This window comes from Gadus morhua, chromosome 15, assembly GCF_902167405.1.
Source record: "Gadus morhua chromosome 15, gadMor3.0, whole genome shotgun sequence".
Taxonomy (NCBI): domain Eukaryota; kingdom Metazoa; phylum Chordata; class Actinopteri; order Gadiformes; family Gadidae; genus Gadus; species Gadus morhua.
Window position 1 is genome coordinate 9,922,242 of NC_044062.1, and position 14,463 is coordinate 9,936,704.

Below are 14,463 nucleotides of genomic sequence, written 5' to 3' on the forward strand. Positions count from 1 at the left end.
TCTGACCTCACTAACCCTGGTGGCGGTCATTCCCACAGTCCTTTGCACCTGGCCATCATCCACCAGCAGTCTGGAGTGGTTCACCAGCTGATCCACACTCTGCTGAGCAGCCACCAGAACCACGTCCTCAACACGCCTAACCAGCTCAGACAGGTAACTCACCAGCTCAACCAGCTAACCAGCTCAGACGGGTAACTCACCAGCTCAACCAGCTAACCAGCTCAGACAGGTAACTAACTAGCTCAGACAGGTAACCAACCAACTCCAACAGCTCAGACAGGTATCTAACCAGCACAGACAGGTAACTAGCCTGCCCTACCAGCTTACCAGCTCAGACAGGTAACTAACCAGCTCCACCAGCTAACCAGCTTAGACAGGTAACTAACCAACTCCACCGTCTAACCAGCTCAGACAGATAACTAACCAGCTCGACCAGCTAACCAGCTCAGACAGGTTATTAAACAGCTCCACCAGCTAACCAGCTCAGACAGGTAACTAATCAGATCAACCAGCTTACTAGCTCAGACAGGTGACTTACCAGCTCCTCCAGCTAACCAGCTCAGACAGGTAACTAACCAGCTCCACCAGCTAACCCGCTCCGACAGGTAACTAACCAGCTCAATCAGCTCAGAAAGGTAACTAGCTAGCTCCAACAGCTAACCAGCTCAGACAGGTTACTTACAAACCAGCTCCGGCAGCTCAGACAGGTAACTAAAGAGCTCAACCAGCTCAGACAGTTTGCCAACAAGCTGACCCAGGTAGGTAACTCCACCCCCCAGTCCGGTGGGCGGGTCCTGACCTCTGATTGGTTGCAGACGCCGCTGCACCTGGCGGTGCTGAGCGGTCAGGTGAGGCTGGTGGAGGCGCTGCTGCGGGCGGGGGCTGACCCCGGCCAGGGGGACCTGGAGGGCCGCAGCCCGCTGCACCTGGCCGCGCTGGCGGCCGACGAGGCCCTGCTCCGCCCCCTCCTGGCTCACCTGGGGGAAAGCCACGCCCACCTGGTCAACATGGCCGACTACCACGGTAACCAAACACAGTTATGATGCTGAGTATTGTGACTTATGTGACAGTGGGCAGTAAGTGGTTATGGTATTATGACTCATATCTGAAAGGGATTGTTGGCTCCTCCCCCAGGTCTCCATCCCCTCCACCTGTCAGTCAGGAGGGGCGGAGAGCGCTGTCTCCGCCTCCTGGTTGGGGGCGGGGCCAAAATCAACGCTGGCGAGCAGAAGAGTGGAAGCTCTGCCCTCCACCTGGCGGTCAGAGACAACCTGTTCAAGGTGGCGTGTTACCTGATCACAGAGGTACACACACACACACACACACACACACACACACACACACACACACACACACACACACACACACACACACACACACACACACACACACACAAACACTTAATTCACAGACGCATACACACACACACACATACACACGCACACACACACACATACACACACACACACACTTAATGCACAGACACATACGCACACACACACAAACAGAGACAAACACACACGCACACACACCTAATAACCACACACACACACTTAATGTACACACACACACCACACACACAGGTGTATTAACGTTTGCTCTCTGCTCGTCAGCTGAAGGCGGACGTCAACGCGGCCACGTTTGGCGGGAACACAGCGCTGCACCTGGCCGCGAGCCAGGGCTCCCCCACCCTCTGCTCCATGCTCATAGCCGCAGGTAGCAACACGCTAACACCCTGCCACCACCCTGCTAACACAATGCTAACATCCTGCTAACCCAATGCTAACCCCCTGATAACACCATGCTAACATAGCAATTGCACCATGTTAACACTGTGCCAGCACTATGCCATCCCCAACCCTAGCATTTCACCATGGTAATTACATGCTAGCACCATGCTAACACAAACACTACAACAAATGAAAGCAATACAATAAAAGCTTCAATGGAATTAGAGAACCCTGCTGTGATGAAGAATAAAACCCCTCCTCTTCCTCAGGGGCCGACAAGAACCTGGAGAACGACGAGCCCCTCTCCTTCAGCTCCTCTTCCTCCTCAGACGAAGACGAAGACCAGGAGGAGGACCAGCCAATCACAGCACAGCACCGAGGCCCAAAGGCCACCTCGCAGCCAATCACCACTCGCAAGAGACCCTCGCCGGGACACACCCCCCTGCAGCTGGCCACCTGTCAGAAGGTAGCAGCAAGCTAACGTTAGCATCAACAGCCTGTGGGGTAGAATGCAGGAGCAGCTGGAGCTAATACCTCCTCCTCTCCTCTTCCTCCCTCCCTCTCTCTTCACCCTCTCTTCCTCCTCCCTCCCTCCCTCTCTCTCCTCCCCTTCCCCCTCCCTCCCTCTACCCCCTCCCTCCTTCCTTCTCCGCCTCCCCTTTCCTCCTTCCCTCTCTCTCCTCCCCCTCCCCCCTCCCCCTCCCGCGTCCCTCCCTCCTTCTCCTCCCCCCTCCCTCTTCCCTCCCTCCCTCTCTCTCCACCTCCTCTCTCCCCCTCCCTTTCCCCCCTCCCTCTCCCGCGTCCCTCCCTCCATCTCCCCCTCCTTCCCTCTCTCTCCTCCTCCTCCCTCCCTCCCCTCTCCCTCCTCCCTCTTTCGTCTCAAGGTTAAAAAGCTGTTGGACTCGAGGCACAGTCCCAGAACGGGTCGTCATAGTAACAAAAAAATCAAGTGCAGCAGTCCAGGTGAGCCGACACACACACACACACACACACACACACACACACACACACACACACAGACAGACAGACAGACAGACAGACAGACAGACAGACAGACAGACAGACAGACAGACAGACAGACAGACAGACAGACAGACAGACAGACAGACAGACAGACAGACAGACAGACAGACAGACAGACAGACACACAATATCACACAGACACACACACACACACAGACACACAAACAGACGCACACACACACACACACACAGACAGACAGACACACACACAGACACACAACAACACACACACACACACATACTCTATCCTGCTCCCCAGAGCCCCAGCGGGGGGTCCTGGACGAGGAGACGCTGTCGTCCCTGCTGGGGGTGCTGCGCGTGGGGGAGGTGCCCTGGAGGGCGCTTGCTGAGCGCCTCGGCATGATGACCCTCGCCCACCTCTACCAGGACAGCCCGTCGCCATGCCAACACCTGCTGCACAGCTACCAGGTGGGGACGCACGCCTGTGCTCGTATAATGTGTGTGTGTGTGTATAGTGTGTGTTTCTGTATAGTGTGTGTGTGTGTGTCTGTGTATTTGTCTGTGTGCGTGTAACATATGCGTATTTCTATGTGTGTATAACGTGTGTGTATAACGTGTGTGTGTGTGTGTGTGTGTATGCATGTGTGTGTGTGTGTGTGTGTGTCTGCGTGTGTGTGTGCGTGTGTGTGTGTGTGTGTGTGTAGCTTGGAGGCGGTGCAGTAGAGGGTCTGGTCGGAGCTCTTGAGGGTCTCGGGCTGACAGAGGGGGTCCGAGTCCTGAGACAAGCCCAGCTCCACCAGGAGAAACACACTGCAGGTACACGCACACACATATGCACACACACACATTATACATAAACAAAACATACACCAGAAGAAGCACAGTTCAGGTACACACACACACACACACACACACACACACATTATACACACAAACACACACACATACACACACACATATATCTATATATATTTGCACTGCTGTATATCTGACTCTTTCTCTCTGTCCAATCAGACGCCACGGTTGACAGCGGCTTTGGCAGTCAACCAATGGAGGAGGCAGTAGAGGAGCCCCCGGTGGCCAATCAGTGAGCAGCAGGACTCACAAGAGTTGCATCTCCTTCACTTCCTGGTGGGATGATGGAGGAGTCTAGTAGCCAAGAGCTCCACCCGCCCACGTCCACCCAGTTGTGATATCATCATAGGACACTCGGTGGCCACGCCCCCATTGTAAAAAATGTTATTGACGAAGTCATGTATATAAATATATAAATATATTTACATATCTAAATATCTGTGGGTGGGCTGGAGGTCAGAGGTCAGCAGTGTGTGTGTTTCTCAGCGGGGTCAGGTCAGAGATTAACAGTGTGTGTGCGTCTCTCAGCAGGGTCAGGTCGGAGATCAGCAGTGTGTGTGTTTCTCAGCAGGGTCAGGTCAGAGGTCAGCAGTGTGTGTGTCTCTCAGCAGGACCGAGTCAGAGGTCAGAGTTCAGCAGGGTGGGAATCCAGGGGTCCCAGACACCCTAAAGCAGAGGCCACATTTGTGGGGATCTCTGAAAGTCCTAAGTTAGTTGTCACTTGCAATTGCCACTAAAATGTACTTTAAAAGCTTTGTTTGTCCGTATTCTTTATTTCTTTATTCACACAAAGGATCCTAATATTGATGGTGTTGTTTCCTGTGGGGCCACGGTCTGACCCTTTGAGGAGGTCGGCTTCAGGGGGTTCCGGGGCGGCCCGACAGGAAAAAAATGATTAGAATAGCTAACGCCAAGCTAACGCTAAGCTAATGCCAAGCTAGAGCGTCTCCTCTCAGGGGGATTCAGAGGAACAAAGCGTTGTTTCAAGTGGTCGTTTTTATTTTATGCAACTAGACTTTAAAAAGAAACATTAGAATCAGATCAGCATCACATTCACAGGCTGGAGCTCCGGACTGTACAACCCCGACAAGGAACCCCGCTGAACCCAGAGGACCCGGAATACACAAAGGACCCCCCCCGCCCACCCTTATGGCTTCTTTATGTCACATGGTTCAGAAACACACTTATAGCAAAACAAAGCAGCCCTCGTTTCAGCGACCAGCGAGCGCTTAGAGGAACACAACGCAAAATAGAGTCTGCTCAGACAACAGTACACTGGTATGGTACTGGTCCAGCTCCCAGTACACTGGTTTATTACTGGTCCAGCTCCTCCAAGTCCTATGGTTTTTTACTGGTCCAGCTCCTCCTAGGCCTATGGTTTGTTACTGGTCCAGCTCCTCCCAGTCCTATAGTTTGTTACTGGTCCAGCTCATCCCAGTCCTATGGTTTGCTACTGGTCCAGCTCCTCCCAGTCCTATGGTTTATTACTGGTCAAGCTCCAAGTCCTAGGGTTTGGTACTGGTCCAGCTCCTCCAAGTCCTATGGTTTGTTACTGGTCCAGCTCCCAGTACACTGGTTTATTACTTGTCAAGCTCCCAGTACACTGGTTTGGTACTGATCAAGCTCCTCCCAGTCCTTTGGTTTGTTACTGGTCCAGCTCCCAGTACACTGGTTTATTACTTGTCCAGCTCCCAGTACACTGGTTTGGTACTGGTCAAGCTCCTCCCAGTCCTATGGTTTATTACTGGTCCAGCTCCTCCCAAGCATATGGTTTGTTACTGGTCCAGCTCCTCCCAGTCCTACGGTTTATTACTGGTCCAGCTCCCAGTCCTTGGGTTTGTTACTGGTCCAGCTCCTCCAAGTCCTATGGTTTGTTACTGGTCCAGCTCCCAGTACACTGGTTTATTACTTGTCCAACTCCCAGTACACTGGTTTGGTACTGGTCCAGCTCCTCCCAGTCCTATGGTTTCTTACTGGTCCAGCTACAAGTCCTATGGTTTGGTACTGGTTCCCATAGCTCCCAGTCCTATGGTTTGTTACTGGTCCAGCTCCTCCCAGCCCTATGGTTTATTACTGGTCCAGCTTCCAGTCCTATGGTTTGGTACTGGTTCCCATAGCTCCCAGTCAATGCCAGCTGTTCATCTCGACACTCCGTTGTGCTGGAGGTCTTTAAAGAATCAGAAGAGGAACCGATGATCCAGACGTTCCACGGCTCAGGTGAGGCTGCTGCCAGGTGAGGCTTCTGACAAGTGAGTCCAGATGACAACATCGTGCTCCAGGATTAGCCAATCAGCTGCTGTCATTTAAAGGTATTGAAGATGAATCCTTGAATGGTTATTTGTACACTAACAGGATATGAGATGAGGTCCAGTTTAGAGCTCTAGAGTCACACCAAGGCTTTAGAGAAGGTAGAGTACCATTACGGTACTATTGAACAGCAGAGTACTGTGTGAAGAACCAAAGAACACACATCACTCAGAGAATGCTCTGTAAATATAACACATAGCTCCTTGCTGGGTAATGCTAACACATGGTTAGCAGATTGCTGGGCAATACTAAGACAAAACTAGTAGGTAGCTAGATAATGCTAGCACATAGCTAAACAGCAGTTAATGCTAACATGTAGCTATCTGCTAGCTGGGTAATGTCAACATCTAGCTAGCTGCTAGTTATGTAATGCTAACATATAGCTAGCAGCAAGATATGTAATGCTAACACATTGTTAGCAGCTTGTTTGACAATACTAAGACAAAACTAGTAGGTAGCTTGATAATGCTAACACATAGCTAGCCAGCAGTTAATGCTAACACATAGCTAGCCACTTGCTGTAATAACATTTAGCTAGCCGCTAGCTATGTAATGCAAACTCATAGTTAGCTGCTAGCTTAGCAATTCTAACACAAAGCTAGCAAATAGATGGGTAATGCTTACGTATAGCTAGTCACTGGCTTGTACAGTAGCCTGTCTGACGGGGTTAAAAGAGTCTTATGGTGGACAGACATGAGGCCGTTAGCTGTTAGCATAGCAGAGCGGAGACACACGTATTCAAACACCTGACCTCAAGCTCTTATACGGCCGTCCAATCACAAGCAGGCGTGCTGCCAGAGTGTCAATCCCCTGATGTCCCATGATGCATTGCTTGGTTTCTCAGTGGCTGGTGGCCATCATCATGAGATCTGCTTTGGCCTGGGTTGCTATGGTTACTGGCCCCTCCCACGGCTGCCCAGGGGCCCGGCGGTCCGGCGGTCCCTCCCAGCAGAGCCAGGGACCAGCTGGCATGTTCTGATTCACAGCCGGGACATGAGGACGTGATGTAACGTCTGTGTGCGTGTGTGTGTACGTCTGTGTACGTGTGTGTGTGTGTGGTGTGTGTGTGTGTGTGTGTGTGTGTGTGTGTGTGTGTGTGTGTGTGTGTGTGTGTGTGTGTGTGTGTGTGTGTGTGTTCATACATTTGTGTGTGTGGGTGTGTGTGGTACATATATGTGTGTGGGATATGTGTGTGAGAGCGTTTTGAGGACCAGTTGGCTCCCAGGTGCATTGTGGGGGTTGTTTGGCCGGGGACAAAAAGCTGGGGCTGCTGGGCCTTTGGCTGCGTTGCCACGGCAACATTCCCACGCTAGCTCCATTGGTTGGCATGGCAACCCCCTGGCAACGGGAGGAGAGTTTGATGTTTTGAGTCCTGCAGAGAGGATGATGACCAGGACCTCACCCCGAAGGACGGTTACCATGGAGATGCTCATCAAGGTGATGGTTGGAGACAATCAGTCAATCCATCATTCCATCCGCCTCCTCCTTCTGGGCTTCCCCCAGACCCCCAGTCCCCCCCCCCAGACCCCCATTCTCCCCCCAGGGGTCTAGGCCTGCCCCCCGGTCGCGGCGGCCTGGCCCCTCCTGGAGCTCCGCTGCTTGTGGCTCTTCTGGCGGCCGGTGCAGCCCAGCGAGGAGCCGCTGTCCTGGGGCAGCGTGGGGCTGGAGCGGGCCCTCTGGAGCCCCGGCTCCTCCAGCAGCCGCGCCTCGAAGGCCCCCAGGTCGGGGTCCTGGTCCGGGGCTGGCCCGCTCAGCTTGGCCCGCAGCAGCATGGCGTACGTCCCGTAGCGCGTTTGCTGCATGAAACACACGTTACACACACACAAGTTACAGACCGTTACACACACGTTACACACACACACACGTTACACATGTTACACACACGTTGCACATACGTCACACACAAGTTACACACACAAGTTACAGACCGTTACACACACACGTTGCACACACACACGTTATACACACACGTCACACCCACATCACCCACACACGTTACACACACGATATACACACACACATTGCACACATGTTACATACACATTTCACACACATGGATCAGTTAACCCCAGAACATCTACCTCAAACTCCAGGTACTCCAGCCGTAGCCTCTGCTCCTCCAGCTCCCGACCTTTGGCTTTGCAGTCGGGGGAGGTGGGGGTCTGGTCGCCCAGCTCCGAGCAAACCGCCCGGAACCGGATCTCGTGAGACTTCACCTGCTCCTCCTGGGGGGACGAGGACACACAACCACCTGAGTGTGTGTGTGTGTACCTGCGTCAGTGTGTGTGTGTGTGTGTGTGTGTGTACCTGGGTCAGGGCGTGTGTGTGTGTGTGAGTGTGTGTGTGTGTGTGTGTATGTGTGTGTGTGTACCTGCGTCAGTGTGTGTGTGTGTGTGTGTGTGTGTGTGTGTACCTGGGTCAGGGCGTGTGTGTGTGTGTGTGTGAGTGTGTGTGTGTGTGTGTATGTGTGTGTGTGTACCTGGGTCAAGGCGCTGGGGGACCCCGGCAGCAGCGGGCGGCTGAATCTCTTCTGGGAGCCGATGGCGGCGGGGAAGGGAGGGGCGGAGAACATGGCCGCCACCACGTTGATCCGCGTGATCCACGACTGCATGTGCTCAGCACTCCTGGGGGCGGGGCCACAACAGGACATCATCATCATCATCATCATCATCATCATCATCATCATCATCATCATCATCATAATAAGAGAGAGAGAGAGAGAGAGAGAGACAGAGAGAGAGACAGAGAGAGAGAGAGAGAGAGAGAGAGAGAGAGAGAGACAGAGAGAGAGAGAGAGAGAGAGAGAGAGAGAGAGAGAGAGAGAGAGAGAGAGAGAGAGAGAGAGAGAGAGAGAGAGAGAGTATCAGAGGGTTAGGGAGTGACTGACGGGGCCTGCAGCAGGAACACCCTCCAGTCGGCCGTCCTCAGGTAGAACACGTTGTCCCTCTTGCTGTAGTCGGCCGCCCGCATGGCCAGGCTGTGGTGGACCGACACCGCGTTCCTCAGGTCCTCCTCGCTGCCCTGCTCCCCCTGCAACCAATCATAGCACAGCACCACGTCAGCCAACCACAGCACAGCACTACGTCAGCCAACCACAGCACAGCACTACGTCAGCCAATCACACCGACCTCTTTAACCCTGGAAACAAGGATTTACATCCAAAGAAGAGCCGGTAGGGGTCAGGGGTCATAAGGGGTAGCTAGGGGTCAGGGGTCATAAGGGGCAGGCAGGGGTCAGGGGTCATAAGGTGCAGGTAGGGGTCAGGGGTCACCTTCTGCATGTGCAGTACCAGGCCCTTCAGGACGGCGTAGAACGACCTCCACCCCCTCTTCCCCCGAGGAGCTGAAAAAGACAACACACAAGATTAACACACAACGCACAACATCAACACACAACACACAAGATTAACAGACAACGCACAACATCAACACACAACACACAAGATTAACAGACAACGCACAACACCAACACACAACACACAAGATTAACAGACAACGCACAACATCAACACACAACACACAAGATTAACAGACAACGCACAACATCAACAAACAACACACAAGATTAACAGACAACGCACAACATCAACAAACAACACACAAGATTAACAGACAACGCTCAACATCAACACACAACACACAAGATTAACGCCCAACTCACAACATCAACACACAAGATTAACACAAAAGTACAACATCTACAGACAACATTAACAATGAACACACAACATCAATGCTCAAGACTAACACAAAGCAGAACATCAACACAAAGGATCAACACACAACAACAACACAACACACAACATCAACACAAAGGATCAACACATAACACACAATATCGACACAACACATCAACGACCACTATCAACACACAACACATAACATCAACACAACACACAGTATCAGCAGACAGGATGTTGTGTGTGTGTGTGTGTGCGTACTCTTCTTCCCGTCCGGGTCGGCGTGAACCTTCCGGACCAAAAAGCCCTCCTTATAGAGCTGGGCGTCGGCCTGCAGGGCCACGCCCCCCAGGGAGCGCTCTCCAATGGCAGCCCGCTTCAGGGTGTGGGAGGCGGAGTCCGTCCGCCCGTCAGCGAGCTCCGACATCGACTTCTTCAGGTCCTCCTCGTCACTTTGTGTGTGTGTGTGTGTGTGTGTGTGTGTGTGTGTGTGTGTGTGTGTGTGTGTGTGTGTGTGCGATTGTGTGGGCGGGTGTGTGTGTGTTGGGGGGGGGGGGATGACAACCATTAGTTCTTGTACATTAAAGGGTGATGACTTGAGGCTGGATTGTGGGGGTGAGAGGGGGAGGTGGGAGGGAGGAGAGGGGGAGGAGCGGGGGAGGTGGTGGAGCAGACATCAGGAGGTTTCAGGGTAAACAACACTCTGACACACACACTCTGAAGATCTGCTGTTGCTAGGTAACTAAGGAGGAGAGGAGAGGAAGAGAAGAGGAGAGAGGAGAGGAGGGGCGGGGATAAGAAGAAAGGAGAGAAGAGGAGAGAAGAGGAGAGGAGGAGAGGAGAGGAGGAGAGGAGAGGAGGAGAGGAGAGAGAGGAGGAGAGGAGAGGAGGGGCGGGGATAAGAAGAAAGGAGAGAAGAGGAGAGAAGAGGAGAGGAGGAGAGGAGTGGAGAGGAGAGGAGGAGAGGAGTGGAGAGGAGTGGAGAGGAGAGTTAACAGAAGGGTGGAGTTGAAAGTGTAGCAGCAGGGCGCCTGTACTCAACTGCTGTTGTGTTTGTCAGTGTACACACACACACACACACACACACACACACACACACACAAACACACACACAGACGTACACACATACACACACACACACACGCACACACACGGCTGACCTGTAATTATAGTCAGTGAATCAGGGACCAGTTGCCATGGCAACAAAGTTTCAAATGAGCTTCTAGAGGAACATGAAGGTCCCTATCTAAAACAACACACACACACACACACTCACATACAGATTCACAGTGCAGAACTCACATAGTCCACTGCAGTTTATCATTCTTGATGGAGCTGTACAGCGCCTGGGGAGGGACATGAAAACATCGTTACATCATCATGACATCGTCATGACATATTGGCATAATCATAGCATTATCATGACATCTTCATCATTCTGAATTTACTCGGACCATCAACAGTCATGTTTTTGTGTGTTTGTGTGTGTGTGCGTGTCTGATTGTGTGTGTGATTGTGTGTGTGATTGTGTGTGTGTGTGTGTGTGTGTGTGTGTGTGTGTGTGTGTGTGTGTGTGTGTGTGTGTGTGTGTGTGTGTGTGTGTGTGTATGTTAGTGTGTGTGTGTGTGTGTGTGTGTGATGTTCGGCTCTGCCTGACTCTCTTCCTCTACCAACACCAGTGGGCCAATCAGCTGCTCCATAACCAACAGAGGTTGGCCAATCAGCGGCTCCCTAACCAGCCCCAGTGGGCCAATCAGCTTCACCTTAACCACCAGCAGTGGGCCAATCAGCCGCTCCTTAAGCAACAGCAGCGGGCCAATCAGCCTCTCCTTAAGCAACAGAAGTGGGCCAATAAGCTGCTCCTTAACCAACAACAGTGGACCAATAAGCTGCTCCTTAACCAACAGCAGTGGGCCAATCAGCTGCCTCTTAACCAACAGCAGTGGGCCAATCAGCTGCCTCTTAACCAACAGCAGTGGGCCAATCAGCTGCTCCTTGCAGCGGCTCTGTTGCTGTGGAACATGGACCAGTGACCTCTAGTGGTGACGGGGGGGCGGGCGGCTGGTACCCAGAGTGAGACGTGGAGAGCCAAACGTAGAGAATCAAAAAAGGATTCTATTGAGCTCCATTGTGTTCTATTTGGTTTTGTTGTGTTCTATCAGGTTCTATCAGGTTGTGTGTGGTTCTATCAGGTTGTGTTGAGTTCTATCAGGTTGTGTTGGGTCCTATCAGTTGTGCTGGGTTCCATCAGGTTCTTTCCGGTTCTTTCCGGTTCCATCACGTTCTATTTGTTCTATCCGGTTCCATCAGGGTGTACCCGGTTCTATCCGGTTCCCCGAGGGGTGTAGGGTGTCTACCTTCTTCCTGCGGTTCTGCGGGGGCTGCTGGCGGTCCTGGCTCTTCCCCAGCAGGTCGGGGAAGGCCAGGGGTTTGAGGGAGCGTGAGCGCGGGGCTCGGGGGCACTGGAACCCGTCCTGGGAGCGCTGGTCCCGCTGGTCCCGCTGGGAGCGCACCGAGCACAGCGAGCGTGACCGCAGCCGGCCCGACGAGTGGATGCTGTTCACGCCGATCATGGTGGGGAGCCAATGGGGTGGGGCGGCTCAGAGGAGGAGGGCGGGTCTAGTGTGGACCAGGACCAGAGAACGCTGGGAGGAACGGCGAGGGTGCAGAGACGGGGGATCAGAGGGTCGGGGGGGGGCGGGGTTCAGGAGGCCGTCCCGTCACAGAAGCTCCTCATGAGGTAAACCAGCAGCTGGTGGTCTTGACCGGCTCTCTGAAGAACCTCAGAGATATCTCACATCAAAGGCCTTACCCTTCCCCGGAATCCACGAGCAGCTCGGTGTCAGCAGCCTATATACCTATAACACCTCTATTGACCTATAGGACGGTAACACCTCTATTGACCTATAGGACGGTAACACCTCTATTGACCTATAGGACGGTAACACCTCTATTGACCTATAGGACGGTAACACCTCTATTGACCTATAGGACGGTAACACCTCTATTGACCTATAGGACGGTAACACCTCTATTGACCTATAGGACGGTAACACCTCTATTGACCTATAGGACGGTAACACCTCTATTGACCTATAGGACGGTAACACCTCTATTGACCAATAGGACGGTAACACCTCTATTGACCAATAGGACGGTAACACCTCTATTGACCTATAGGACGGTAACACCTCTATTGACCTATAGGACGGTAACACCTCTATTGACCTATAGGACGGTAACACCTCTATTGACCAATAGGACGGTAACACCTCTATTGACCTATAGGACGGTAACACCTCTATTGACCTATAGGACGGTAACACCTCTATTGACCTATAGGACGGTAACACCTCTATTGACCTATAGGACGGTAACACCTCTAACACCTATAGGACAGTATCACCTCTAACATCTATAGGACAGTATCACCTATAGGACGGTAGCACTTATAGGACGGTAACATAACACCTCGAATGACCTATAGGACGGTAACGCCTGTAACACCTATAGGACGGTAACACCTCTAACACCTATAGGACAGTAACACCTCTAACACCTATAGGACAGTATCACCTCTAACACCTATCGGACAGTAAAACCTCTAACACCTATAGGACAGTAACACCTCTAACACTTATAGGATGGTAACACCTATAGGACAGTAACACCTCTAACGACCTATAGGACAGTAACACTTATAGGACGGTAACACCTATAGGACAGTAACACCTCTAACGAGCTGATCCTCAAACCTAGATCATTAAATCCAATAGTGAGAGAGTTGTGGGATTGACCCACATAGACGCGCACATCCAGACGAAAACACCGTGTGCAGAGAGAGGGACCCCAACGTGACGTCAGTGCACCTCCCGTCTGGGAAGGCCCTGCACAAAACAAACACACCCTCCTGGTCCCGGTCCTACTTGGTCCAGGTCCACTCAACACCCTCCTGGTCCGCCTCGGCCCAGGTCCCCTCAACACCCTCCTGGTCCACCTCGGCCCAGGTCCCCTCAACACCCTCCTGGCAATGAGCGAGGAGACAGAGAACCACCGACGAACGGAGAGGAGGAAATCCTGTTGCTCAGCGAGGAGCGGATAGACCAGCGGAGCGGCGAGACAAGCGGAGAGACAAGCAGAGAGACCAGCGCTGCTGTCGCTCTCAGATGAAAAACAGTCGGCTCTCAGTCCTCAAACTGGAATCAGTCCTAACAATCCATCTGCACTGTCTCTCTCTCTATCTCTCTCTCTCTATGGAGTCGTTTATCTTGCAGTCCAGACGATTCTGGTGAACACAACCTGCTGCCTTCTATCTCTCTCTCTCCGTGTATCTCTCTCTCTCTCTCTCTCTCTCTCTCTCTCTCTCCCTCCCTCCCTCTCATTTGGATTCTCAACCCCTCTCTCTCTCTCTCAATGCGCATTTCTCTGTAACCAGGCAGCCAATAGGATCTCTCTCCTCCAGAGCTTCTTGTGTGAAGTCTCTGAGCTCCACAGATCACAGAGTCTCCCCAAACCCCCTCCCTCTCCCTCTCTCTCTCTCTCCCTCTCCCTCTCTTTCTCTCGCTCTGAGGAGATGATTCATGGAGGAAGATGAATGAAGGTATATCTACTGGTGGAGGTCAATCAGACGTCAACACGCCCTCAGACCACCTCACACCAGTATGACCACCTCACACCAGTATGATCACCTCAGACCACCTCACACCAGTATGACCACCTCAGACCAGTTTGACCGCCTCAGAACAGTATGACCGCCTCAAACATCCTCAGACCACCTCAGTATTACCACCTCAGATCTGGGTGGTGTCTCTATGGAGATCTGGGTGGTGTCTCTGTAAAGATCTGGGTGGTGTCTATGTGGAGATCTGGGTGGTGTCTCTGTGGAGATCTGGGTGGTGTCTCTGTGGA

The 14,463-nt window shown here is 52.5% G+C and overlaps 2 protein-coding genes across 2 annotated transcripts in view; one reads left to right on the forward strand and one right to left on the reverse strand.

Moving 5' to 3' along the window:
* LOC115560357 (uncharacterized) overlaps positions 1-4,324 on the forward strand; it is a 28,200-nt gene extending 23,876 nt beyond the window's left edge. Inside the window, exons 28-36 of the mRNA XM_030379756.1 lie at positions 39-153; positions 816-1,023; positions 1,135-1,304; positions 1,614-1,716; positions 2,000-2,196; positions 2,615-2,693; positions 3,013-3,182; positions 3,419-3,530; positions 3,729-4,324. Of these exons, the coding sequence (XP_030235616.1) occupies positions 39-153; positions 816-1,023; positions 1,135-1,304; positions 1,614-1,716; positions 2,000-2,196; positions 2,615-2,693; positions 3,013-3,182; positions 3,419-3,530; positions 3,729-3,805 (1,231 nt within the window). The 3' untranslated portion in view covers positions 3,806-4,324. The remainder of the gene's footprint in view (positions 1-38; positions 154-815; positions 1,024-1,134; positions 1,305-1,613; positions 1,717-1,999; positions 2,197-2,614; positions 2,694-3,012; positions 3,183-3,418; positions 3,531-3,728) is intronic.
* A 1,249-nt stretch (positions 4,325-5,573) lies between these two features.
* The window catches only part of LOC115559665 (PH and SEC7 domain-containing protein 1), a 17,267-nt gene continuing 8,377 nt past the window's right edge, over positions 5,574-14,463 (reverse strand). Inside the window, exons 12-18 of the mRNA XM_030378692.1 lie at positions 10,858-10,901; positions 9,817-10,007; positions 9,148-9,218; positions 8,764-8,906; positions 8,356-8,500; positions 7,958-8,101; positions 5,574-7,672 (exon numbers count right to left, since the gene is read on the reverse strand). Coding sequence (XP_030234552.1) covers positions 7,424-7,672; positions 7,958-8,101; positions 8,356-8,500; positions 8,764-8,906; positions 9,148-9,218; positions 9,817-10,007; positions 10,858-10,901 — 987 coding nt within the window. The 3' untranslated portion in view covers positions 5,574-7,423. The remainder of the gene's footprint in view (positions 7,673-7,957; positions 8,102-8,355; positions 8,501-8,763; positions 8,907-9,147; positions 9,219-9,816; positions 10,008-10,857; positions 10,902-14,463) is intronic.